Raw genomic sequence first — 26,107 nt, 5'->3', positions numbered from 1 at the left:
CTCATATCGTGATTTTATAGAGGTTTAAAATGACACAGAAAATGACATATCAAGTTTTTGCCACATTCATACGGGTCATTCCTATATATGTCTAATCAGGCTCTAAAGCCATTCACTTCTCATTGAAGCCAACTGCATATTAGCAACTACGGTATATTTAAATCCAACTCTTGTATGGAATATATTTGTACTTCTCATTAAAAAAAACATTTTTTATTTTAATTTTTACTTCTTTTTTTTTTTTTTTTTGCATAAAATTTGTTCTGACGTTAAGCCTGCCTCTGACGTCACGTTCTCCGGACGCAGGCTAAACTCCGGCGGCGTCACGTGACGTGCCTGTCCTCTCAATCAACCAATCAGATGCCGAGTCCGCCGTGTGGCTTGTGTTTGAAAATCTTCGCGCTGATATCCGCAACTGAAAGGCTCCATGATATAGAAAGTGATATGTTTTGTATTAAATAGCCAGTTCTGCGCTGTCCTGTGGATATATATATATATTGTTTGGAGAGGTAAATTACTACGTTATTCTGTAAACGTGTAATAATAGCTGGTAGGTGTGTGTGTGTATTAGGGCTGTATTAGCTTAGAAGCCAGCTACGGGTAAAGCTACGCTAAGGCAAGCTAGCTCGCTAAAATGGCCATGCTGAAAGAACGAGCGTCTGTTTCCTACATAACAAAATGAGAAGGGTTTTTTAAACTTCATATATGAACAAAAAAACTATACCTAATTTTGCCAGGCAAAAATATAGTGACTTTAGTACTGTGCAGCTTCATATAAAGCCGACACTGAAACTGGCTAACTGCACAGTGGTACTGCCGTGAATAGTAATTATTCATTATTGCACCTGTAATTATTATTCAGTCAGATTTCATTTTCATTATATTCATCTCTCATACCTGCAATTTGGGGAGAAATGCATGAAAATCAAATGCAAAAGTTTGCCCACACCCCCCTTTCCTCCTTAAAACATAAAGCAGGGGTGCACAAACTTTTGCACGCCGCCCCATTTAGGCTTTATGTAAAGGATTTGCTGGCAAGAATGCACAAGAGGTGTATCTGATAATAAAACATGGCATCCATATCATGAGCTGAGGATTGTCCACTACATGTGCATGCATCGTGTCCAGTCGTTATTGTTATTGGTCTCAAAAACCTTTTTCTGTTTTCCAGTGTTGAAGTGAGCGGGCGTCCGAGCCAAAGCCATCATGTCAGAAGGACAAGTGTGCAGCCACGTAAAAGTGGTGGTCCGTGTCCGCCCTTTAAACGCCAGGGAAAGAGACGGAAACTTAAAGAATATAGTCCGTGTCGTGGATAACCACATGCTCATCTTTGACCCCAAGGAGCAGGAGGTATCATTTTTCAGTGGCCAAAAAGCAGGGAAAAGGGATGTGAGGAAACGAGCGAATAAAGACCTGAAGTTCGTGTTCGACCATGTCTTCGGGGAGGATTCGACTCAGATGGAAGTGTTCGAAAACACTACCAAGGGAGTAGTCGACGGGGTCCTGAACGGCTACAACTGCACAGGTGAGGCCAGTTCAGCTCGAGACTGAAAAGAAAAGATATATTGTGTAATGTGGTGATGCTCGAGTGGTCAGTTAGAAACACAGAGGTCATAGCTTGCACTCAGTACACTATGTTCTGTCCAGGATAATGAATATTGATCAGCAAAGCTTCAGATATTTCTTTAGGCAGGGAAACACAAGAGTCCAAATACTTTCTGTAATATCAGAGCTCGAAGTGTTGTGTGATATCAGATAGAGGTGCATCCGGCATCCAGATCTAGTGTTTCCTTTAGTGCAAGGTGTGATAAGAGTACGCTTTTAAAGGAAACCTACTTACACTGGAATATTTGCTGTGCTGATATTTCATTCTTCCTGTGAGACGTTAGAGGTTTTTGGTGTAAGTCTCATCCGGATGCATTTTCTCACCTCGTGTTGGAAAAAAGATCTTCGACTGTTGTTGCTTGCAGCAAATGTATCAATGACCCTTCACCTAATTTTGAACCCTTCCTGCAATTAAAAAATGCTTGATGAAAGATGCTTCTCATATACTTTGATTAAGGTTTTATTGTGTTCAAAATTAAAAAGGGAAATTACCCGATGTCCACCTGATCAAACTAACGCCATCCGAATAGGGCCGAAAATCATTTACGTCCTGTTTTTGTTTGTGTAAGAGCTGTTCTGTGGACAGTTTTATGACATAAGATCTACGTCAACGGATCGGAAACTACAACAAACCCCCACGAAGCATTTCGGTATCAGGTCACGGTAATAAAACCTGTAATCTCATCACGGCATGTGTGTACAGTGAACGGAAGGCTATTTCGGATTTAGCCTTTTGTTTAATGATTAATCACGTTAGCATATTGACCTAAAGGCGGACTGTTTATCTGTAAATCAAATCATAATTGAAATCTATCGATTGGCCGAGTGTAGTTCTGTGTAAACAGTGAGTGAAATGAAAGCCGGGTGCCTGTTACATGATTAGTTTCACTCTGAAAGGAAAATGCTTCGGATTCTGCCTGCTTTCTTTCTTTCTTTCTTTCTTTCTTTCTTTCTTTCTTTCTTTCTTTCTTTCTTTCTTACTCGCACATGTCTAATAAGATTCCTGCATACGACATCGATTCACAAGTTTTCATCTGGGTCTTGGTTGTAATCCACATTCATGGGTATAACTGAATAATGAGTTTCATTACAGTTTGGTGAAACTGTCGAAAAATTGAAAGACTTCCTGTTTTAAATGATCTAACTCCAGGTATCTGGCATCCGCACATCTTTATTCAGACTAATAACACACACATGTGCACGTATCGACAAGCATTAATTGATCGCCATCGTCACTGCATCGAGATCCAGCAGACTAATTTTAGTATTCGTGGTTAACTGGGAATCCCTGTAGAAAAGCGGATAGCCCACTTGTCTGAGCCTTTCATTGATTCATGTGTTACATGCGTATGCGAGCTGGAGGGAGCGAAATGCTAAGCAATAAACTACAGAAAGGATTGTTCTGAATGCTGATGTGTTGCACATTCCTGTTCAGCTCTTTATCTCAGGTTTAGTGGGGAAAATGTCGGGCAATATCTTATCAGAGGAATCTTAAGTAGTAGGATTTGTTAGATAGATTCATCACATTCCTAGATTAGCGGTAGTTATGTTTCCTGTTAATGCGATGAGTGGAATATAGTGGGAATCTGGGCTCCTTGGTTTATTTTAAGGGAAGAGTCATGATGGTTTTCTTCACATCAGAAATCATGTAAGTGAAATTAAATATTATCGCTTCATTCTGATTCATTGTGTCTGCGTAGTGTTTGCGTATGGAGCTACAGGAGCAGGGAAGACTCACACAATGCTGGGCTGCAGTGAAAACCCGGGTGTGATGTACCTCACCATGAAAGAGCTCTTCGAAAGAATGGACCTCATCAAGGAGGAGAAAGTCTTTGATTTGGCTTTCTCCTATCTAGAGGTAATCAGGGGACCTACTCGCAGAAGGGCACTAATATTAATTTGTGCATTATTATTATTATTTTATTAATATTATTATTTTTTAAATTAGTGTTATTTCCTCTTTTTTTATTTATTTTAATTTATTTTACTATTTTGTTTTTTATTTTATTTGTTCATTATTGTGAAGTTGCTATCTGTTAGAGTTATTTATTGTTCTTGTAAATATGTGTTATTTGATTGGATTATTTTTATTGTTTTGATTGTTTAATGTGAATATGTATTATTATTGCTATCAGTATGAGAGTTTATCTAATGTATAAGCAGTCTATAAAGGTCATACTGATTGTCAGCATTGGCCTAGAATTCTATTAAAAATTCTCATTTTCTTGTTATTTCCAAAATCACAATTACTGATTAATCATGCTTTAATTAAATTTTCGGGAAAATCTCGTTTAAAAAGGGGCGGGTAATACATTTCTGTCAGTGTCTTATTAAAAATGGATTCGATGACCCTTAATATAGCGATACGCGTACTGAAACACTCTTTGTCCCTCAATCAACAGGTTTATAACGAACAGATTCGGGACCTCCTGGCGAACTCCCCTCCTCTAGCCGTGAGAGAAGATGCTGCAAAAGGAGTGGTGGTGCAAGGCCTGACCCTTCATCAGGTACGTGGGAATCACTGTTTAATCACTTGATGAAATGAATGAGCTTCTTCGCATCCTGAAGTGTTTTATTCCTCTTATAACACTTTTTTTTTTATCCATTGATAGTTATGCTAAATGTAATGAAATGAGTTAACACTTGCGTTATAGCAGCTATAAACAGACATTCCCTCACCAGGCATTTTTCTCAAGTTAGTTAGAGTTGGACAGTTTAACAACGGTAAAAAAATTGTTCGTCCCTGTTTAGGAACCTTAATTAGAACAAGCACACTAATATTACCCTCGGATTTGCCCTGTAGCCTGGAGTACAGTCAGAGCTGCTTGCTGTTAGAGAAAATGAATCAACAACTTTCTGACCAATCAGAATACTGAAATGTCAGGCTGTGGTATTAATACAAAGTCTTAGACCTGGTCTCTGAACAAGGAAAAAAGAATCAAAGTAGCTGCTCATTTATGGGCTTAATATAGTGTTGGGATTGATAACTGTCGGGGTTTTCCGTGCAGGGTTGGGCTTGTTGGTTTTGAGAATAGTTCTGGGTAAACAGCAGGTGCCGGACAGTCCAGTCCATTCTGCAGATATATGATTAAACCTCATCACAAAGAACGATGTTTGCATTCATTCTTGAGAGGAGCGGATATGAGGCATAACCCATGTGATTCAGGAGGAATCGCAAAGTTCGCACGTAATGTTAGTGATGAGTCAGGAATGTTAATGTGTTGTTTTAAATGACTGGTGTGGTTTTCTTCACAGTTGTTATATACCCCCACCACACACACACACACTCAAGTTATTTATACTAAATATACTTGCCTGCTGTTTATCCTTTCGCATGTGATACTCTTTTCTTTGTCATTGCAATAACAATCAGTGAATTTAAATGAGAGAGACCGTGCAAGTCCTAACCTTTAGACTAATCTCCCACTCTCAGTTTCTGAATCTTTGCTAATCTCCAACTCTCGGTCTCCGAACCCTCGATAATCTTCTAGTCTTACTCCCCGAACCTCCACTCTTGAATTAGTACTGCAAAGCAAAGTGTCCTTTATTAAAATGTGAAAAATGTCATCTTGGAGTGCAGAAATCGTAGGAAGGTGTGGAAAATTAGGCTTTTGGCTATAGATGTTCTGATACCTATGGGATTTGTGACGTTTTAATTGTTTACAGGAAAGATGGGTTTACATTCATGGGGTTTTATTTTTGGGGGGTTTTTTTGTGTGTGTGTGTGTGTGTACTTGTGCCCGCTTACTCTCTCACCTTGATTGACTTAACCACAGACCACTAAGAGCAGCCACTGATGAGGGGGGGGTGTGTGTGTGTGTGTGTTTTGTGTTGATCTCTCTGCTTTGTAGCCCAAATCCGCTGAGCACATCCTTGAAGCTCTGGATTACGGTAACAGAAATAGAACACAGCATCCCACTGACGTGAACGCCTCGTCTTCCCGGTCTCATGCCGTATTTCAGGTAAATGGCCGTCTAGCCACAGCGCCAGACCAAACACATTCACATAATGGAACAGAAAAGTTTTTATGACGAGTTCACTGTCCTCTTTTCGTTCCATTTATTTTCCCAAATCCCTACATTTCTTTTTCTTTTTGCTCATGTCTGCTAATACTCTGTTCATGTCCTCTCCCTCTGGTTTTGAACTGGTATTTCTGACACACTGTATTTTTCATCTCCATTTCACATCCATGTTAATGGCGGTTGTTTTGTAAGGAATAAAACGTAACGTGAAGCGGAGTTAATAACGTCTTCATTTTAGAAAATCATATTCCTCTTGCAGTGCAGCAGTTTCGCTGACAATTACAATTTTCATTCATTATTGAGCAAGACATCACATCCTTTTTATCCATTAGCTTTTACATTTAATGTTTAATGCATATCGCTGATTAAACAGCAGTTAGTTCCAGCCCACTAATTTGATTGGACATGCAGCGTTGCACAAAGTCGTAGATATTTTAGTGTAACGGCACAAGGACGCGCTTCACTGTTCGCATCGCGCCGCTCGCTTCATAAAATTCCAACTCGGGCACCAGTTTGTTACCTTGAAAGATCGCATTACATTAATTACATTGTTACGACACTTATTATGGGCTGTCTCTCCGTCTTTGGGAATCATTTTCATTTCATCAAAGCAAATAAAACAAAAAATACAGCCATGCTGATGTTTAGTAAAACAGCACGTGACATTGATTAATTAGACAGTTTCTTTGTTACATTATATATATACATATAGAACGTCTTCCATGCATGATGTGGAACATCCCTGTGAATTAGCCCTAATTGTTGAAATGCATTACAACAAGCACATTAATATAAAGTTTACGCCATTACTGTCCTAGCTGACCAATCATATTTGAGAAATCTACACAGTTACAGTCTACTTTTTATCGTACCACAGTGCGACTGCAACGCTCGAATCTGATTGGTCAGGAGGCACGCGTTATTTTGGTATTGTTGGACAGCTCACGCGGTAGTTTCGGCTGTAACGCGAGCAATAGGTTTATGTAAACGTGCTCCTTCTATTGCGTTAGTGTTTCTATAGTAACAGCTCATATATACAGGGTCTTTGTATTGCAAAAGACTAATAATAAACGGATGGATAAAAACGACTTGTTTAAAATCTATTATTGTTGATATGAGGAGATATTTATTTAACATTTACGGGAGGAAGTGCTTTGTACAAGTCAGAGTTACCTAGCGCAGGACAAAGGAGTTTTCTCTCTTTAGGCTTCTTGCTAAAATGACCGGATGCTAATTTGCGAGAGAAAAACAAAGAGGGAGAGAGATTTGATCTAATTAAAGATAAAGAGAGGGAGATAGTATGATATGGAGTATGATAATCTCAGCCAGAACGTAGGTGAGAACCAGGGCTTCTGGTTCTCAGGCTTTTCATGCCATTTAAATCTAACTATAAATATTGCAGTCACTGTGGTATAAGCGAAATAACCCACTCCAAAAAATAATGGAGTAGCATCACTTCATTTGGACACTGCATCAGCATACCCAGCACACCCTCCCCTTTGCCTCCATTATTTTTGTATAACCTTGCACTGTCTGAAGTGTGTTATCTCTTACATCACAGAGGTCTTTCATACAGGTTGACCTTGCTCATTCATCCTTTTCCGCTTGTCTTCCTGGGCAGATCTACCTGAGGCAGCAGGATAAGACAGCCTGTCTGAATCCAAATGTGCGTGTGGCCAAGATGAGCCTGATTGACCTAGCTGGTTCAGAGAGGGCCAGCGCCACCAACGCTAAAGGAGCTCGTCTTCGGGAAGGAGCCAACATCAACCGCTCTCTTCTCGCCCTGGCCAATGTCATCAACACGCTCGCTGACCCGAAGGTAACAATCAGACAGAAACACACACAATAGCTGTAGTATCCTGACACTGTTTGTCTCCTCACTTTATTGTATCTGAGCCACACTGTGCCGAAATTTGGTTTGTTTCCAAATGACCAAATATCGATCAGTAATTATTGTTTAGTCAAACCCAATCATCACAATGTCTTTTAATAGTAATTATTATTATTAATAAAGGATATGAGTATGCTTCAGGGTTCGTGTTTATCTCTTGCTTTTATGAATGGCAGTAACACTCTAAAGACTAACTGTGTGCTTTTTAATGTCATGAAAAACAAATAGATATTTTTTTTAATTAAAGGTTGTCTGAAAAGTCAGGAGCCAAGGAGAGTAACACTACATATACTTATTTATTATTTCCAGCATATGCTCTATACGTTCACCCACACATTATAGCTCCTGTTGTATCACAGATTTTACTCAGCGTTTTCTTATCAAGCTATTCCCCTGACTTTTCAGCTCATTTGTCAAGCATCACTAAAATAATCATTAATATAAGTTAAAAAAAAAAAAAAATGTTCACAGCAATGATGTATAATGCGGAAATCCTCGTCGTAATGAGCCGGTATCAGATATTAAGAGAATGTTGTGCTTTGAATGATATTTAGATTTATTCAGAAAATCCTCATTATAATAAATCCCATAAATCCTCATTATAAAATCCTCAGTAACGTATTCTTAATCAAGAATCATTTGAAGAAAATGTTGTGCATGTCTTTAATAAGCGATTTAGTTAAAAAATAAGCTTCGATAGGAATAGACAATGGACTTGAACTCCCGTGTGCCACTCTAAACATTCCTTGGCACCCAGGTGGCCGGGGTCAGTCGAGTTTGTGTCCCAGTACGGCACGCTCTTCCTGGCATCCGCTCCCAGGATATCAGTCTCCAACTCTCCACTTCTCCTTTCGGGTTGAACTGATGCTATCTGCCCTGGGAGAGCTACACCTCTCTTAGCCTTGCCTCTATTGTCTACACTAATCCCTCTCCTCAGGGGCCTCTGTTTGTGTGTGTGTGTGTGTGTGTGCGCGCATGTTTGTGTGGGATCCCTGTCTGCGCACTGCTTTTGGCTCCAACGCGCCGCCGCCACACACTCTGTGTTCAGCCGTATCCGGATTTTCCCGCGCCGAAAGGGATGGAGAGTAATTTATATCCGATCCCATTAGCGCGTGACTGCTATAGATTGTAGTCTCACAAAATGCTGTTAAATCTGCCTGTAAGTGTTTCATGTCATTAACTGTGATAAACTGCTTTTCTGTTTGTTTTAGAGGACTTGCCACAGCTCAGCTCGAGTACACATTGTTTTTCTTTTGCCCTTTTCTCAATAGCATTACGGAGATAATTGTTTTATTCATGCTTTACAAGATTCGCTTTGCCATTTGTATTGTGCAATAGGAATGTGCAAAAGTAATAACATGCCAAAGCCAATTATTAGCCCTGTATGTGGACTACACACGGATTAACATGAGCACCGTGTAATTAATTAATCAACATGGACGTAAAAACCTGGATTCAGGTCATTTGTTCTTGCGTGAGGAGAAAGAGGTAGGTGAGGTCTGGGTCACGATATGACATCAAACCAAGTAGCTCATTAGAAATCGAATCAAATCCACCCACGTTGCTTTTGTTTGTTCCAATCCTGTTGTCCTGGTTTTATTCATGTTTCTTTTATTTTTAGGGTAAAAATCAGTTGGTGGTAATTAGATCTGGTCCAGCCGATCTCTGACCTTTACCCATGGTTTGAGATAATAATTAGAAGCAGCCCTGTGGTATTTATTTGTGTTGTTTGTTTAGTTCTTTTTGAGTAAAGAGTATATGACGAGGGCTGTGGGTGTGTGGAGCAGGTGATCCCTCCATTTACACCGTAAATGATCAGAACCACGTATCAGCCTGAGATCTGTTTGCCAGGTCTAATTCATGCAGCCGGAGAGTCGAGGTGCAGTTTCGCCCCGGGTGGGGTAAACGTTTTAGCAGCAGGTAAACTCTTTGAGATGTTCGTGTACCCAAAAGAAAAAAGAATTTTCCACTCCTAGGTGAGTCTGGAGGACCGGGCTGAAGGACTTTTGAAAGTTCTGAGTTTGCTTTCCCAAGCCGACGTCCAAGTCATTTTCTCTTGTTTGTTCGCTTTGTTTATTTGTCTGAACAGCACAGAGCCTTGTAAGGCTCGCTTATAATCTTAGCTGGTGTGTTGGGGATTTTTTTTTTTTTTCTTTCTTTCTTTCTTTCTTTCTTTTTTTTCCATCCAGAGTGTTTGTTTTTGTCCAGTACCGTGGTTAGTTTATGAAAAAGCTTTTCCCAAGAAGGCTTACGCTGGAACCATGGTTGGCCTTAAAGGTAACAAAAGTGTTCGTAGTGAACATGTACTAATAAGTTCAACTCACAACTGTAAATAATATTTCTTGGTGGGTGGGATATGGGTGGCTTTTGGGGGGGGGGGGATGTGTGTTAGTGTTAGTAGTGGAGGGGAGTAAGGTGAGCAGGTTTGTCCCTGTCTCTGGGCCTCACTGTAGTGTGGGTTCGTGGGGATTGTTTTCATGCCATCCGCATACATTAACATGTCAGACAGACGTCTCGTCTTACCCACGCCTGAAACAGGCCTGATCCCTTTAGACCAGTGACAAAATATGCCGCTCTTTTTAGCGTTTAAATATACGAGTCGTTCATTTGGAACAATTGAAGATGATGTTATGGAAAATCTCAGTTTATTATATGTGTCCTGTATTCTTTTAAAGACACTGTAGACCTGTAATTCTCACAGTAGGGCCTGAGACCCCAATTTTGCTGCAGTGGTGGAAATAACAAACCACTGTTACATTACATTTATGCCATTTGGCAGACGCCCTTATCCAGGGGGATTTACATTTTATCTCTTTTTATACATCTGAGCAATTGAGGGTTAAGGGCCTTGCTCAAGGGCACAGCAGTGGCAGCTTGTTGGACCTGGGCTTCAAACCCACAACCTTCTGATCCGTAAGCCATCACCTTAACGTCTAAGCAACCACATCCCTAAAGATAATTTTTTTTTTTATTGGCCTGCTTGACTGGTCAGTAGTATTTAATCGGATTAATCCAACCCTTGATAAATCAAAATAAATAAAAAATAGTGTATATCTGTCCTGAGGCATTCCATGGAAATTATTAAAGGGTTAATTATTTAACCGTTTAAAGGGTTTATGGAATTTTCTATTACATGCTTTAGAGAGAAAAATGTGGTCTTAATTTGTTTCTTTTAATTATAGCCCGATGTTTTCCTGATTGCAGCGAAAATTTAATTAGCTGTAAAATAACGTAAACTGTAAAATCTCTCTCTCTTTCTATACACTTATTACACACCCGTCGACTCGCACACCAGCCCCAGACGCAGCATGTAGTTGTACCGAATCAGTTCCCTGTGAACTGGAATCACCCAGTCCTTCCACCTGGAGCTGCTGCCATATGTGTGCAGGGCCGACAGCTTCCTTAACACACCCAGCTGTGCAGTAATTTGGTCATAAAGCTTCATGCTTGTTGAGTTTTCAACCGAGCTGTGGGATTTCACTTGGCATTTTAGAACCTGAGATTGCCTTGGGTCAGCTGCTGTGAAATGTGACTCACTTCTGCGTAGATGCACAGAGGGGAAAGAAGAAGAAAAAAAAAAAGACATGTACCTCCTTTCTAAGCGTGTATTACAATACAGCACTAGCCAGCTCAAATCAATAGGCTGCCACTGTGGCTGTGTTCAGCAGTGCACTTTTAATGAGTGTGTCAAGCCTCCTGTTTCGGTCGGAATCTGAGCCCCGGTGTAAAAGAAAATCGTGCTCTTTTAATTTACAAAGGCGTCTGTTAAGCCATATCTTGTAAATCTAATATTGTTTGTAGATTAACTGATTGCTTACTTGATTGATTTTTTTTTTCTCTCTCTCCTGGTTTAGAGTAAGAAGACTCACATCCCTTACAGAGACAGCAAGTTGACGCGGTTGCTAAAGGACTCGCTGGGCGGGAACTGTAGAACCGTGATGATTGCAAACATTAGCCCGTCATCGCTATCGTACGAGGACACACACAACACACTTAAGTATGCTAACCGGGCCAAGGAGATCAAGTCCACAGTAAGATCATGTCTCTCCCTCTTACACACACACACACCATTGATGATGTATGTCTGTGGCCAACACAGAGCCTCAATTTCATTGGCAAGCAACAAAACAGCAGCCTGAAATTACAATTCTATGCAAATTGGGTATGAAGCACAGCAAGGTCCGAAACTATTGACTGAATCGAATCAATCCATGTTCAACATTTCTTCACTTCCCCACTCAAAGCTTTAGTTCCCACTGCAAAACTTTTAAGTAAGGCTTTAAGTGCAACCTTGGCTTTTTCTTATCGTATTACATATTGTCTCACGCTTATATGGAGCTCACAAAACTACTACGAAACCGAACACAACTCGAATCACACAACCAATTTTCACACTGATCAGTGCATTGTTTGGTTTGTTTTTCAGCTGTTTAGTTATAGAAGCCATTTGTTTTCATTAGGACTAAACAAAATGTTGTGTATATATATATATGCAACTTTGAGACACTACATGCCCACAAGAGGCAAGCTATAAGCAACAAGTTACTTGTCATTACTTAGAATATTATAAGAGACTGTTTTGATGACGCAAAGACTGAACATTGCCAGTGCAAGTACGATGAAAATAGACCTTTAGATCAACAACACAAGACGGGTTCCTGAGGCTACCCTACACACAGGGTGCACCAAAACCAGATAGAAAAACATCACCTGGTTGTTTCTCAAGGCCGCTGTAGCCTTGGCTGACAGGAGCGGAACCCGGTGTGCTTGCTACTGCTGTAGTGCATTTTGAGATGTTTTTCTGCTCACCATGGTGGTAAAGAGCGGATATTTGAGTTACTGTAGCCTTCCTGTCAGCTCGAACCAGTCTGGCTGTTCTCCTCTGACCTCTCTCATTAACATTGCATTTCCACCTGCAGAACTGCCTCTCACTGGTTGCTTTTGGGGTTTTTTTATTTTATACCATTCTGTGTAAGCATTAGATTTTGTTGTGTTTGTAAAAATCCCCGGAGATTTTCAGCAGCAGTTTCTGAAATACTCAAACCAGCCGCTATGCCCTCAACAACTAGTAAAGTTCACTGAGCTCATGTTCCACCCTCCACCCCTGGATACTTGTATAAATTAGGAGGTGTTTATAGTGCTTTTACAAGGGTTGGTGGGTGTATCTGAAATGTAATAATTAAGTACTTCTCTCTTATCTCTCACGCAGCTGAAAAGTAACGTTGTGAGTGTGGACAGTCATGTTGGACAGTATGCGGTCATATGCGAGAAACAGAAGGCTGAGGTAAGGGTTTTCGTGTTTGTTTTCTTGAAGGGTCGTGTTTACATTTCATAATTGCTCTCTATCGTGCGTCCTGCGAGTGCAATACGTATAGCGCGACTCTCATTGCCCATACTGTGTACATGTGTAAATATGGTCTGTTTCTCTTGACAGGTGAGATGGGTAAGATAATTAGAATGAAATGCATGTTAGTCGAGACCAGGCTAAGTGTGCGTATGTGTGTGTTTGCAGATCACGGAGCTGAAACAGAAACTGCGAGAGTACGAGGAACGGAAGGCAGAGGCTCCTGCCCTCAATCCAATCTCCAGCCAGAAAAGAGCTGAATTCGAGAAGTAAGCCGTACGCCTGCATGTGCATGCACGTCTTTGCCGTCACGCGGGCATGCCAAGCATAGTTTGCACGCAGCAGTGTGTGTGTGTGTGTGTGTGTTTGAGCCCAGTGTTTTTGTTTGTTTAGTTGTTTATTTTATGCCATGTGTAACGTGTAGCTTCTCTTTAAAACTTTTAATGCGCATCAATAATTGATGAGTAAGACTACACAGAACAAGACTTGAGGTCATTGCAGGTGGAGGTCTCCGTTTCTCTACATTTTTCATCAGACCCGGCGGGACCGGAAGATCGCTCTTTCTTTATGTTTAATTATTTCCCTCCAGCTACGTATTCAGAGATGGGGATTCATCATAGTGTAGCGGCTCGTCCCTCGCCAATCACATCTCCCCGTCCGGCTTCGTCGTGAGCCTCTCGTCAGCAAGTGCTGCAGCGCCATCCGCGAGACAGCGATAGAAAGAGAGGTGGGGAAAAGCGGGTGAGGGAGGGGTGAGAGTAGGCGGCGAGGGAGGAATGAATGAGTCTTACTCCTACGCATTTTCATTCACCAGCATTAGAATTCACAACTGGGAGGAAGGAGAGGGAGACAGGAGGGAGGGGTTGAGCAGGAAGGAATGGCGGCACACTCCTGCCTGCATTGAAAATGCTCCAAACACAGAAGGTCGCCGGTGGCACCACCGCACCTACGTCACACCGTCGATGACCTCTCTTGCTCTTTCTCTCTCTTCTCTATTGCATTTAAAGCATTTATTTTCCCCCCTAACACTCTCAACTCCCACCTACGCGCCAATACCTTCCTGCGGTGACTGTGTGGGTTGTGTGTACGTTTTGCGGATAGAAGGAGGGCACTCACTCATGTGTTAACTGAGCCACATTGAATGAAGTCCAATTCCAACAGCTTCAACCGTAGCTGAAAACTCGCACCGAGTATCCACAAAATGTCTGTGGCCGCCGGAAACAACACACTTAGCCGAATGCGCAGCGATGGCAAATATTTTGACGGGATGCCTCTAGCCGTTTTTCCTCATCACGTTCCTGTTATTAAAGGCTCCTTTCAAACAGCGACAGCTCAGCGTTAGAGAAATCGTTCGACACAAAACCCCAATCAATAGGCCAAACAATGTGCAATAGAACACAACACCCTCTGTGTGCTGGTTCACGCCTGGCAACATAAAATCCATCTGTATGTGACATTCAGAATGTGTTTCTGCTCGCTGGCTTTCCAAGGGCTTCATGACGCTGCTGGCTTTAGAGAGGCTGTAGCTAAATAAAAGCAAACCTCATTAACAACTTGAATTTTTTATTCAACCAGTAGGCACAGTGGTAGCGATTATAGATGTTACTTAATGAATAGCTTCATATGTTTATCTGCGCCACACAAGTAAAAACTATACGCTTTTAACTTTTTTGGTAGTTAATGTTACAGAACATTTAACTAGTAAGGATGTAAACCTCAGGCTTCCACACTTCAATCCAACAATTCCCTATTTGATTATATCTGGATCGACTGCAATACAATATGATTTCGTAGCCTCTGATCGATATGAAATGTGATATATATGACCGGCTTTGTTCAGAATCTAGTCAATTCTGTTAAATTTTTGTAATGTTTGGTTCCTGATTGAATCATCTCCGCACGCCATTGCATCTCCCTAGAACGGATCCTTCTTCAACCAGATCCGATATGTGTAACGCATCAGGTGGTGGGAGCGAATGGTCTGTGCTGTAGATACAGCATTGAAGTTTAGTGTAACTTGTATTCCGTGAAAGATCCCGGTTGTTGAACCCATCCAGCTTATTCAGCTTCTCCGAGACACCGTGGATGCTCATCACTGGTGTAAATCCATGCCGAACCTTCTGACATGGCCCTTCTCCAGATGCTGTTTGTCTATGCTACCAGTTTACACAGGCTTCCACACCCTCTTCATGTGGGAGTTAGCTGTTGACTTCAAATAAACTAGCTCTATTGTACTCTCGCCATTTTCAAGGACAACTGAGGTTTTACATTTCTTTTCTTTGTGTATGCTGCTTCGCCCTGCAATTTTTGGATTCGCAACAATACTATTATTGTTTGGTATGCTGGCATTGTTTATATAACCACATGGTCCTGTAGTATGACATAAACATCCAAGCGATAATTATAACAAGTTATACAAATATACATTGTAGTGGTAGGCTTTCGCATCGAAGCCCTTGTTAAACAGTGTTTGTGTCTGTGCGCGCAGAATGTCCGAGTCTCTGCGCAGCGCGTTTGCCGCACGGCTGCTCCTGCGTAAGGAGCAGTTGGACATCGAGAAGCAGCTAAAGGAGAACCAGCTAAGGCTCAGTCACAGGGAGGAGTGGCACCAGCAGGGCCTGCTATTCTTCCCAGACGACAAAGCAGAGAAGGTACCAGTTCCACCATTTAACACACGCTGCCGAGCACAAAAACGAGGTTGCCCGAGGTCATGTTGTGTTTGTACAATTTATCACTGGTTTTCAAACGATTAGCTCAAGCTGTCGTCCGTGTGTCATGTTTCTTTTTTTCACAGGTTCGGGGGTGGTGTGGTTGGGTCACTTAGGGGTGGGGGGGGGTGTACATGGACAAATTTTTCAATTGGTCAGGTCAGGTTATGATGTTGTCTCATATGATCAACTGATGTGATGTACACATTGTGATTGGAAAACCTGCATTGTGTGTGTGTGTGTTAGGCCACCTGTAAGTACGAGCGTAAGCTGGCGTCTCTGCAGTCTCATCGGCAGCACCTACAGAGGCGGCTGGGGGACAGAGGGAAGCAGTTCCAGGAGAATGAAGGTTGGCTCCATCGCCTCGAAAACGAAATGAAACTGCTTGGGCATGATGGACACACACCAGAGGTCAGTTCCATGGTCAGAGATCACATGTTGCATGGCCTTTCATAATAATTCATTCCTAGTAGTGTGTTTTGTTTAGTATTTGTTCTTAAATACACATCAGGATGAGGGATAATATTTACTGGATCTGCTGCTTTTGTGTAGAAACAGCAAAAAGGGGTTTTATTTTTGTTTTGTGGTTTATACCTGAAGTGTTTTCTGAATTGCTTAAGTAGAAACCAAAAGATAACTCGGTAAAAATAGGAAAACCGAGATCGATTCACCCTTTGCCTGCCTTTTCCTTTGATACGGGTGTGTTTCTTTGAATCGTTAAAGCTACCATGATTCAGAGCATGGGATCATTTTGGAAAGGTTATTCTGAAAAACATTGCTTCTCTCTCTCTCTCTCTCTCTCTCTCTCTCTCTCTCTCTCTCTCTCTCTGCCACTGAATCTATATATCTTCTCACTCTAGTTTTTCCTCTACCTGCCGTTCTCTCTCTCTCTCTCTTTTCCTAGAAGTAAAGCATAGTAGCGATGCACCTGCCAGTCCAATGTTCCATGATCTGCTTGCGTTTCCGTCTCCCTGCGTCAGAGGATAGTAACAGATTCCTCAGAAAGCACATTCTCAGAGAGCAAGTGAAAAACAAAGGCTGCACCGAAACAAATCAGTGGAGCCGAGACCTGCCGCTATTGTTTGTGTGCCAGCGCTTCTCTCTACTGGTTTCCCGGTATAGATGAGGGATTAGTACAGTTTGATCCCTTCTAGGCCCAGAAACCTCTTCCTGCTGTCTCCTTGTTCTTGTCTGAGCCACTCACTCACGTCAGTGCACTACCCCCTCTTCACTTGTACTGCTGTTTGTTTTCTCCATTCACTTACCATGGAGTGCTTGGGCTGTTTTTGTTTTCTTCGTGTTGATATTGCTGATGTATATTCTCACAGTTAATTGCATTTTAATCGCGATTTGTTAATTAAACATAACTGAATGCTTTGCTTAGATCATTGGTTAAAATTAGACCATTGTTTATATATTGGACTTTTTATTAGCTTTTTCAGTGATGTCACTGTTGAGTATTTTCTCCTTTAAATATCAGTGGAGGGATAGTGATGCACAGTATGACCCAATAGTCAATGTTGACGTCATGTAGTGATGTCACAACAACTCGTGTCCTTACACAAGAGCATCAGTAATATCTTCACTGAACATTTTAAACCAGAACATCATCAGCAGTGTGCCAATTTATTTGCTTTGTGTATCTATACAGCCTACAGCTACTTAAATTGAAACTGTTTAATACTAATACTGTTTTGTGTGTGTGTGTAGGAGCTTAAAAAGGAACTGCAGTGCCACAGGCTGAAGCTGCAGGTGGCTGACCTGCAGCAGCACATTGAGCACATGCGCCATCTCATCGGTTTGCAGGACCAGGAAAACAAACACACACGCAAGTATGTATCCGAGCCCGCAGAGTAGAACACAGCAGGATACACACCAGTGGGTCATTACGAATCTTACTATAAGCATTATATTATGAACAGTGTTAATGATACTGTCTTGTATTTGTGTACTTAAATTCGAGTTTGTCATTTTTCAGTAGTAGTATCACATCAGTATGATGAAATTGTCAATAAACTTTATTTTTTTTATATATGTGTGATTAGAAATCGCAGTAGTCAGTATTTTATAACTTTTTTTGAATAAAAAAAGTATTGAATAGGTATAGATTGTGATATATATTTGTTTATTATAGAGTATCAGTGTGATTTTTTTTTTTTTTTTTTCTTTTTCTTTCATACCACATACCCCAAGTTTTTATTAACATTCTGTCTTGCATATATATCATGAGTTCCTTTAATACAGGTGTGCTTCTTTAAATATTTGCCACTAGCATGATTTATAGCATGGGATCATTTTGCTAAGGTTATTCTAAAAACCTTGCAGCTCACTCTCTCTCGTTCTCTCTCTCGTTCTCTCTCTCTCTCTCTCTCTCTCTCTCTCTCAGACTGGTTCATGCCCTACTTCCTGCCTACCGTCGCCAGAGGCTGGCCCTGAAGGCCGCGGGCATGTCCACAGACGACACGGAGCAGGAGGAGCTGGAGCACCTGGTGCAGAGAGAGCGGGGCGTGGTGTGGGCCGACCAGGAGAACGCAGAAGAGAAGGCAGAACAAAATGAATGCACTGAGCACACCTCTCTCCAGCCCTTCCTGTCTTTCTCTCACCTCATCACTCACCAGAATACGCCATGCAGTGAGTGGTGCAAAGTGGCCTTCTTACATTGCGCTCACCGAACGGCAAAAAACCTCTGTAGGCCAGCTACAGCATAGTTATTATAGCACTTCAGGATTGATTAAAGTCAGTATGCATTGAATCTGTGTGTTTGTTCAGTTATTTAAAGACAAAAATGCATCACACGTCTTCCATAAATGTCTGAGAGAAACGCACGATGATCGCTCAAAAACAACATATTTTTCCCCAAATCAAAAAATAATGCATCATTCAGAGACAGACAAAATCCATTAAATTTTCATCAGAAAATATCAGTTTTAATACAGAGGAGTCATGTTATGTCCAGGGACATGAACGAACAGGGTAAGAAAGATGACTGATTTAGTGTAGATTTTTGAGTTTACCGGTGCTGTAATTGTAGATTTGTCTATTTGTGTGTGTGTGTGTGTGTGTGTGTGTGTGAAGTGCTCTTAGCTGATGATGATCCTGTCTCAACCCTCTACAGGTGGAGAGAAACCCACACGCCGTGTCTCACAGCGACTCAAACTGTCTCGCTCACCGAAAGGTAAACGTGCATGTGTGCCATCACTCTGCTGCTTCTTATTATTCATCCTCACTTCAAGCCTAGCTATTTATTCACATCTTCATCTTGGAAGCTTTATGTTCAGTCACTGCTGGGGAAACTGATCACAAAAATATTGGACTTTTAATACAAAAGTGAAGCAGTGATTTATTTTTATTTTAGATCTTTATTCGTAAATTTTATCTTCCATCCTTTCGGAACTTGAAAAAAGGTCATGGATATTTTTTTTTTTGTTGGTGCTGATATATTCCACATGAATGGCACTGCGTAAAAAGTGTATTATACCGCTGCTTGTTTTTTTTTTTTTGTCAGATTCTTTTGCAGTGTGTCACAGCTCTGTCTTTGTCCCTTCAATCCTCTCGTCCGTTTTGCCCACAGTCCGCTTCAGCATGCTTCAGCTCCAGTCATTAATCCAGTCTCCAGTGACACGAGCATCACTCATGTCGCTTGCGGATGTGTGTATTTGAGTAAGAGAGAGGGAGACAGATCCATCACAGTGCCAAACACTTTTGTTGATTGTACCTTCGCATGTCACTCCTGAGCGCTTACAACTTTTTTTTTTTTTTTAAACAGAGATTCGGTTTCAGCTGTACCGGATCTGTAATCAACATGGAAGAGAAGTTCATTCTGACGTCGAAAATCTGTGCCCGAAGAAATACACCGCGAATGAAAAGAGAAAGAGCAAGCACTGAGATTACGATGCTCAAATATCCGCACCGAGAAAAGACCAGGATTTGATACGTGGTTTCTTTGCACAGCTGACTTAATAAATTGACACCCACCGAGGGTTTTGTGTATATAGAAAATAGGAGAAAGAGGGGAGGAAACCTTCTGGGGAATAGTAGACGGCATGAGTTATGGCTCAGTAAATTGGCCATAATGATATTTGCTGCAGAACAGGTGTTACTCATTTGATTGAGACGCATTGTGGGGAAATATAGGAACACGCCAGGTCCCAGTTGGGGTTCCGCATTGGGTGAGAGGGAAAAGCATAAAGCCTGTGTGGCTGAGAAATGATGCTGAAAAGAAATAATCTCCAGCACTGAGACCTATTAAATTCCTTATATGCCTGACTTCTAAATAGTGCATTAGGAATAAATCATAATCCTTGGCCAATGGATTTATTCTGTTCCAATCAATAGGCTTTGCTCTTGGCCAGGCCCCATTGTGCCACATTTCTCAGATTTCAAAATATCAGATCTGTAAAAAAGAAAAAGAAAAATCCGCTTTATCGGTCACAAAGGAATAGGTTGAAGAAAGCTTGAGCCCTTTAAAACGTACTCTGACCGTTTCCTCTCGTGTGTGCGGCCGTTTTTTAACATGTGAACTGAATCCGGTTCTGGACGGTGCTTTAAGAGAATGCAATCTCTTTTCTCATAATCTCTGCGTCTTTCTCCCGCTCCGTTTTCATTTCATTAAGCAGTGTTTACATAATTCTTAATTACATCAGTGCTTATGCATTCTTCGTTTCTTCCGGTGATTTATTTTGCCGTCTCGCTTGTTGTCTCTTTTGTCCATCCTTCTTTGCAGTCTCATTTTCCTCTACTGTGAGATGAAGCTCTCGGTCTACCCCTCCCTCCCTCTCGTTTTCTCACCCCCCCCCCCTCGCGGCCCCACCCCACTCCCCCTGCTCTTCTCCTAGTCTCATTCATAAAATCGCTGCCGAGCGGAAGGGGAGGGGACAGGCGGCGAGCCGAGGGGCTCAGTCACGTACGATGTGAAACGCAGCCGGATCATCAGCATGGCGAGAGGGAGGGAGGCAGCAGCCAGGCGACCCTAATCCGAGCCGTTCTCTCCTCCAGAAATAGAACTTCATGCATGTATTAATCCCGTCATCCAGAAATACGGCATCCAGAGCACTCTGGCGTGTACACACACAACCCCAAACATCACTCTTTCAACCCTGTGTGTTATTACACCGCGTTCCCCGCACATCATCCTGCAGGGTGTGTTTGTGTTAGTGCGCATCACGCTCACAGAGACCAGTGTGTGTTGTTGTCATTCAGCCCCAGCGGTGACGTAGACGAGTGCTGTTTTCTATCAGAAAACGTCCAACAGGGCACACTAGGGCTCGGCTCCCAAAGAGCTCATCTCTGATATATTTTCACTGAAACTTTTTTTTTTCCTCTCTACATCCCTCCATCAGGGCGCATGCACTCGTTAGCCATCACGGCGACATGCTGTCCTCTCAGGCAGTCCGACTTCTAGAGAGTGACAGTAGCTCTTAAAGGATACAGCTGCTGTCTTTATCAATCACAGTTCCTCTTTGTATATCTGCACATGTTCTCTCCATCCCCACCCCCCGACTCTGTCCATGAGTCAGTGTGCAGCAGGAACACGACGTGTTCCAGCATACTTCAGCGCTCGATACTCGGTGTCGGACCTCTCCGACAGTGCCCAGCATCCTGAAGCCTCCCTATGCATACACACCCCATGAAAGCCTCGGCAGATGGGTTTGTTAAACATTTTTGCCCGGACAACACTTTCTCTGATTTTTTTAGCTTGTGTTTTTTTTTTTTTTTTACACACATTTTCCTTTTCTGCTCTCTCTTTCTCATTCTCTTTCTACCCTGCGCTTCACTCCTTCTCTCTCCCACGTTCCTCTCCACTCAGGTGCACTGCTACTGACTCATCTGACCAGGTGACGAAAATAGCTAAATTATTCAGTAGTGGATGCATATAGAACTACTCGGGATGGGAGCGTCGGCTCTGTGAATAAACCCGAACATATGGAATATAGAGTGCTAGCGTGGTTGAAGAGGGACTGGGAGTAGCATGAATGAATGTGTGAGTCATCCTCCGTTACCGGTGTGTGCCTGTACTCCGTGTACTGTTTTAAGAAGTGAAGGGAGAGGAACTTGATCAGGATTTTTGTGTGTGATTCCTTTCAAACTGTCAGCGCCTTTTTCATCCGCCGAATTTGACGTCGAGTTCACGCTAAATGTGACGCATAGTGACACATCTGCATAAGGAAAACAGGACTAGAAACCTCTGGGGAAAAAAAAAAATCCCTAGCTTATATCAGTACCCTGTTTGCACATAGCTGTAACACTGGTATGGTATATTATTTTATATTACGTTGACTGTATAGCTCGTGTGGCTGCTTGACATGACTTTCTATGTCGCTCGACAAGCACCGAGGATAAAAACAGAGCACGACGTACGGGATTTGCATTTTGAAGGGCATAAGTCATGTGTGTCACAGCTGGCATGGATTTGGAAGTGCGCATGCATAAGACTGGCATAGGATAGAATGATTAAGAAAGGCTTACAAACTTTAACTACAGTATGACACGCACAGAGAAACTGCATTTCTTAAGGTTAAATATCCGTTCGGTTTTCTCTACTGATAGAAAAATAGCAAGGACTGCACTGAAAATACGCAGCTCCTGTTTATCAGGTAATTGACAAAAAGAAATAAAGTAGGAAAAAAAATTAACTAGGAAATCAGTTTCCAACAGACCTGGAACTGGCTGATATGGCAGACTTTCTTTCCTCCTAATTTAAACCTAAATTGAGCTTTTTCCACCGAGCTCAGGAGTGCATGCACATCCGTCCTTTGAAAGGCCAGGACCGGGGGTTAATGCATAGCTGTCTGCCTTTAGCTAAACCTGAATGTTCTCCGGTGGTAAATAGCCTAATCAACAAACCTAACAATTTTATTAAAACATCCATCTTGAGGGGCTGCCGTGAAAGTTCAGCCTGTTTTGGCTAACTTTGCTTTATACTTAGGTTTCTTCTGCTTTCGAGGCTTCTTTCACTTTTAAATTTCCTTTTACATCAACATAATCTGCTTGTTTTAGCTTAACAATTTTATTTCTGTTTCAGGCCCTACTACTGGAGAGGAGCAGGAATCTGAAACCGTGCCTAAAATGCCAATCAGGAGGAAGCTGCCCATTTCTCCCGTGAAGCCTGGCTCGGGATGTGAAGGTGCCGCTCCGTCGCTCTGTCCTCCAGGTCTGCAGGAGGTGCTGCGTCATGAGGGCATTTGCCCGCTGTCCTACACGCCCGAGACAAAGCCCTCCAACACTCCAGTCTCCATCCACCCTGATTCCACCTTTGATGTGGGCGTAGACGAACAAGGGGAGGAGACGAGCCCGATTAACAGCACAATAATCCTGTCTCCCAAATCACCCGAGCCTCCTGGAGGTACAAGCCTGAGCCAACTCCGTGTCCTGCGAGCCAATAATGCCAACGATGCCCTGAAAAGGTAGGAGACTGTAGAGAACGAGAATCACTTGAACATTAGACAAAGCACTGGCATGTCGATGTAGTGCAAAATACAAGATCACACAGGGTTAAAGAGAAAAGTTTCAATCACTATTAATGCATCAGAAGTGAAAGTTTCATGTGAAAGTCAGAGGTTAATATCATTCGGTTGGTTTGTAGGTTGGAGATTCCATCTCTTCTCGAACTGCGAAGATCCAAACCATCCTACATGGCCATGACATCAGCAGCACAGGGCAAACGCAAGCTCAACTGGTGAGTGTTCAGTCATTACCCACTAAATAACATGGCTTTTTTTTATTATATTTGTTTAAAAATATTGCCTGGCTCATTACAAACAATAGTGTTTATATATGTAGCTTTTTATTTAAATGAAACCCAATCGAAGGAATTTCCTTAGCTAGCTCACCAGACATGTGAGCTCTAGTGTGCTTAACCAAGTGCTATGTTTTGGTTCCCTTGTAACCTAACTAAGTGAACTATATCGTAATCTAATGAAAGACTAAGTAAATATTTGTACTAGCTAGAGTCTTTATTTTCTCTGTTTATCCGCATTATGATAGTTTACCTGATTCTGAAAAGATCGTCCATAACCAGTGAAAACTAATTAACCCTCCTAACTAAGACCACTCCACGGTCCACCGTGTCGTGGAGCAGCTGATGATGTGTGTAGTGCAGCAGGTTTATACCATATGTATCGTCAGTTATACTTAAATCTATGTGTCCTCCAATTAACTACGAATAAAATATCAATAGACGATGACGGGAATCTTTTCCCTGGTGCCTGTACCGGTGATGTGTTCACCCCTCCTACATAAGCCGGGAATACTTACAGTCCTATGTGCATGCTTGTGCCCTCCTCCAGCTTTGGAAAGGAGATAGGCCCAGACGTTACCCAGGGTGCTGCAGTGCCCAAACGTATAAAACGGGATCCCGCCGATACCACAAAGCCACTGCGTGTGCGACGCTTTGGAGGTAAGCGTGGTCTTTTCCTGCAACTTCTTTCCCATGCGCTTCTCCTTTAACCAAATCCCATCACTGACAACTTCATTTAATCTGAGTTAGGTTCCAGCTGTCCAGAAAACACCCCTTTGGGCTCTGTCCTTATTTTTAGTGAAGCACGATCATCCCTTGTGGGGTTTTTTAAGGCTTTATATAATCTATTATGTTTGTCGAAGTGCTAATGAAGTGCTAGGGCTAGGCCACCTGACAGCTGTTAAACTCTCAGCCAAAAAAAATGGGCTCCTCCCAATCGCTCTGACTCTTACGTCTTCTCGAGGTCTCTCTCTCTCTCTCTCTCTCTCTCTATCTTCTTACTATCGATCCATCTCGTTTTCTCACTTTTTTAAAAAAAAATTTTTATTTACAACCCTCGAACAGCAGTTTGATTGTTTTCCTATTTTTCTTTTCATGATGTCCTTCCACTCTTCAGCACCATCCGAGAACGAGCCAAGCAGGAGAGTGGTGCGCAGCATATCAGAGGGAAACCTTCATCAGCTCGGCACTCGGAAGACCAAATCATCATTTCTGGGCCCCGCTGCCCTGTTCAAGAAAGTCACGAAGAGGATGTGAAATGTCTCCAGAATAACCACTTAAACACAAGTCTTCTAAAAGCCTCATGCACTGTTCCCCCTCTCTCTCTCTCTCTCTCTTTCACACGTCTGCTTTATGGATATTGCGATTCGCTTTGGAGATACGAGACGTCCTAAGGGTTTAATCTTGACTGTGTTGATGTAGTGAATTTGTTTTAAATGTACAGCTTCTTAACAATATTATCACTTTGTACAAAGAATGTTTTAACCTAGTGTCAAGTAAAATTAACGAAACCTGCCATGATTTTTGTTCTTAGTTCCTGATGCTTAGTTGTTTTCTGTCCTTTTTAAACAATTAAAGCTCCCCTGTAAGGCAAGACGTTGGAATAAATATCTCTGGACTCTTTTTCTGCGTGTGCAGTCGATTTATTTTGGAATAGCGGCTCACAATCATGCACGATGATGAATATGATTCTATCAAACGATACAAATAAATCTACAGGACTTATTCCACTTATTGTTAATGACATTACTGAGAGTGACATTTTTATGGCATCCTAACGAAGCTGAAGTGCTTGTAATGATCTAATAATAATAATTCTGATATTCGAGCATTCTTGAAATGTTAGATCCTTAGAAAATGTCCTGAAGTAAATTTGGCACCTTTAAACACTGTGCTAAAAAAAAAAAAAAGCTCCGATGTGGTCAATAAATCCAGTTGTGCCAGGTTTCTTCTGCCCAAACACTTCCTTTTAATGGGTGTAATCAGACTGGGTGTGGTTTTTACAGCACGCAAACGGAAACGCCGTTACGTGTTTACTAGTCTCAACCTCAGATGATCTGCTAACAGGCCATATATTGTGTACACATTTCTGGCAGCAAGATTCAGGATCTTAAAGATTTTAATCTGATATGGTGTGAGATGTAGAAAATGTTTTAACAATCCAAAACTATTAGTGTTTCAGAACAAGATATATTCACTTACAGTGCGAAGAATCCCGTGTGTAAATGTTAAAACTTCGGAGGTGTTGCAGTTAAAAGTTTGTACTTGGTCATCTGTATTGTCGGTCAAATGGACTACAGTATTTCTTGATGGATCTTCAGCACATTTTGAAAACAAAACCTACTATAAATATCATTGAGGCATTTTTTTTCCATCTCATGTTGAATGAAGCTACACTGGCTTTATACGAATATGCCAACATTTACTTTATTTACATTTACTTACATTTACCAAGCTAATAAATTGAACCTAAGAGCAAAGTGAATTCACTGAACGCAGTCATGATGTGGGAGTTTATTTGCTTCAGGTAGCAGATACCTGCACCAGATTTTTTCCAGGTGAACTGACCTGTGAATTCACAAGCCTCTGTCCTGTGAGTTAGTAGGAAACTAGAGGATAGGACAGGATGGGATCCGCTAAAACACTCTTACATTATTAAAACACTCTTATATTAGTTCTGATCACTGAGTAAATATATATATATACACACACACACTACCGGACCAGGTTTGGGCACACCTTCTAATTCCATGGTCTTTCCTGATGTTTATTTCTTTCTACATTGTAAAACAATGCTGAAGG

General features: G+C 41.7%; 1 protein-coding gene across 1 annotated transcript; it reads left to right on the top strand.

The window, feature by feature from the left end:
* The first annotated feature begins 370 nt into the window (after positions 1 to 370).
* kif18a (kinesin family member 18A) lies at positions 371 to 24,928 on the top strand. The gene is made up of 18 exons (XM_058382336.1): positions 371 to 509; positions 1,172 to 1,525; positions 3,306 to 3,463; positions 4,008 to 4,112; positions 5,457 to 5,567; positions 7,249 to 7,446; positions 11,373 to 11,549; positions 12,728 to 12,802; positions 13,031 to 13,131; positions 15,351 to 15,513; positions 15,817 to 15,981; positions 17,281 to 17,402; positions 17,957 to 18,201; positions 18,686 to 18,745; positions 22,592 to 22,973; positions 23,153 to 23,245; positions 23,856 to 23,965; positions 24,423 to 24,928. The coding sequence occupies exons 2-18, from the start codon at positions 1,207 to 1,209 to the stop codon at positions 24,560 to 24,562; spliced, it is 2,724 nt and encodes a 907-aa protein (XP_058238319.1). The 5' UTR covers positions 371 to 509; positions 1,172 to 1,206; the 3' UTR covers positions 24,563 to 24,928.
* Positions 24,929 to 26,107: the final 1,179 nt, after the last annotated feature.

Source organism: Hemibagrus wyckioides, linkage group LG27 (genome assembly GCF_019097595.1).
Source record: "Hemibagrus wyckioides isolate EC202008001 linkage group LG27, SWU_Hwy_1.0, whole genome shotgun sequence".
Taxonomy (NCBI): Eukaryota; Metazoa; Chordata; class Actinopteri; order Siluriformes; family Bagridae; genus Hemibagrus; species Hemibagrus wyckioides.
The sequence above is the reverse complement of the archived record's forward strand: the minus strand, read 5'-3'. Positions and strand labels throughout refer to the sequence as shown.

Excerpts from the sequence above, each read along its gene's own strand:
- kif18a (XM_058382336.1), top strand. The coding sequence starts at position 1,207 with ATGTCAGAAGGACAAGTGTGCAGCCACGTAAAAGTGGTGGTCCGTGTC. Across the intron at positions 15,982-17,280 it reads ATGATGGACACACACCAGAG|GAGCTTAAAAAGGAACTGCA; the intron begins GTCAGTTCCATG and ends GTGTGTGTGTAG. Across the intron at positions 18,202-18,685 it reads TCACCAGAATACGCCATGCA|GTGGAGAGAAACCCACACGC; the intron begins GTGAGTGGTGCA and ends AACCCTCTACAG.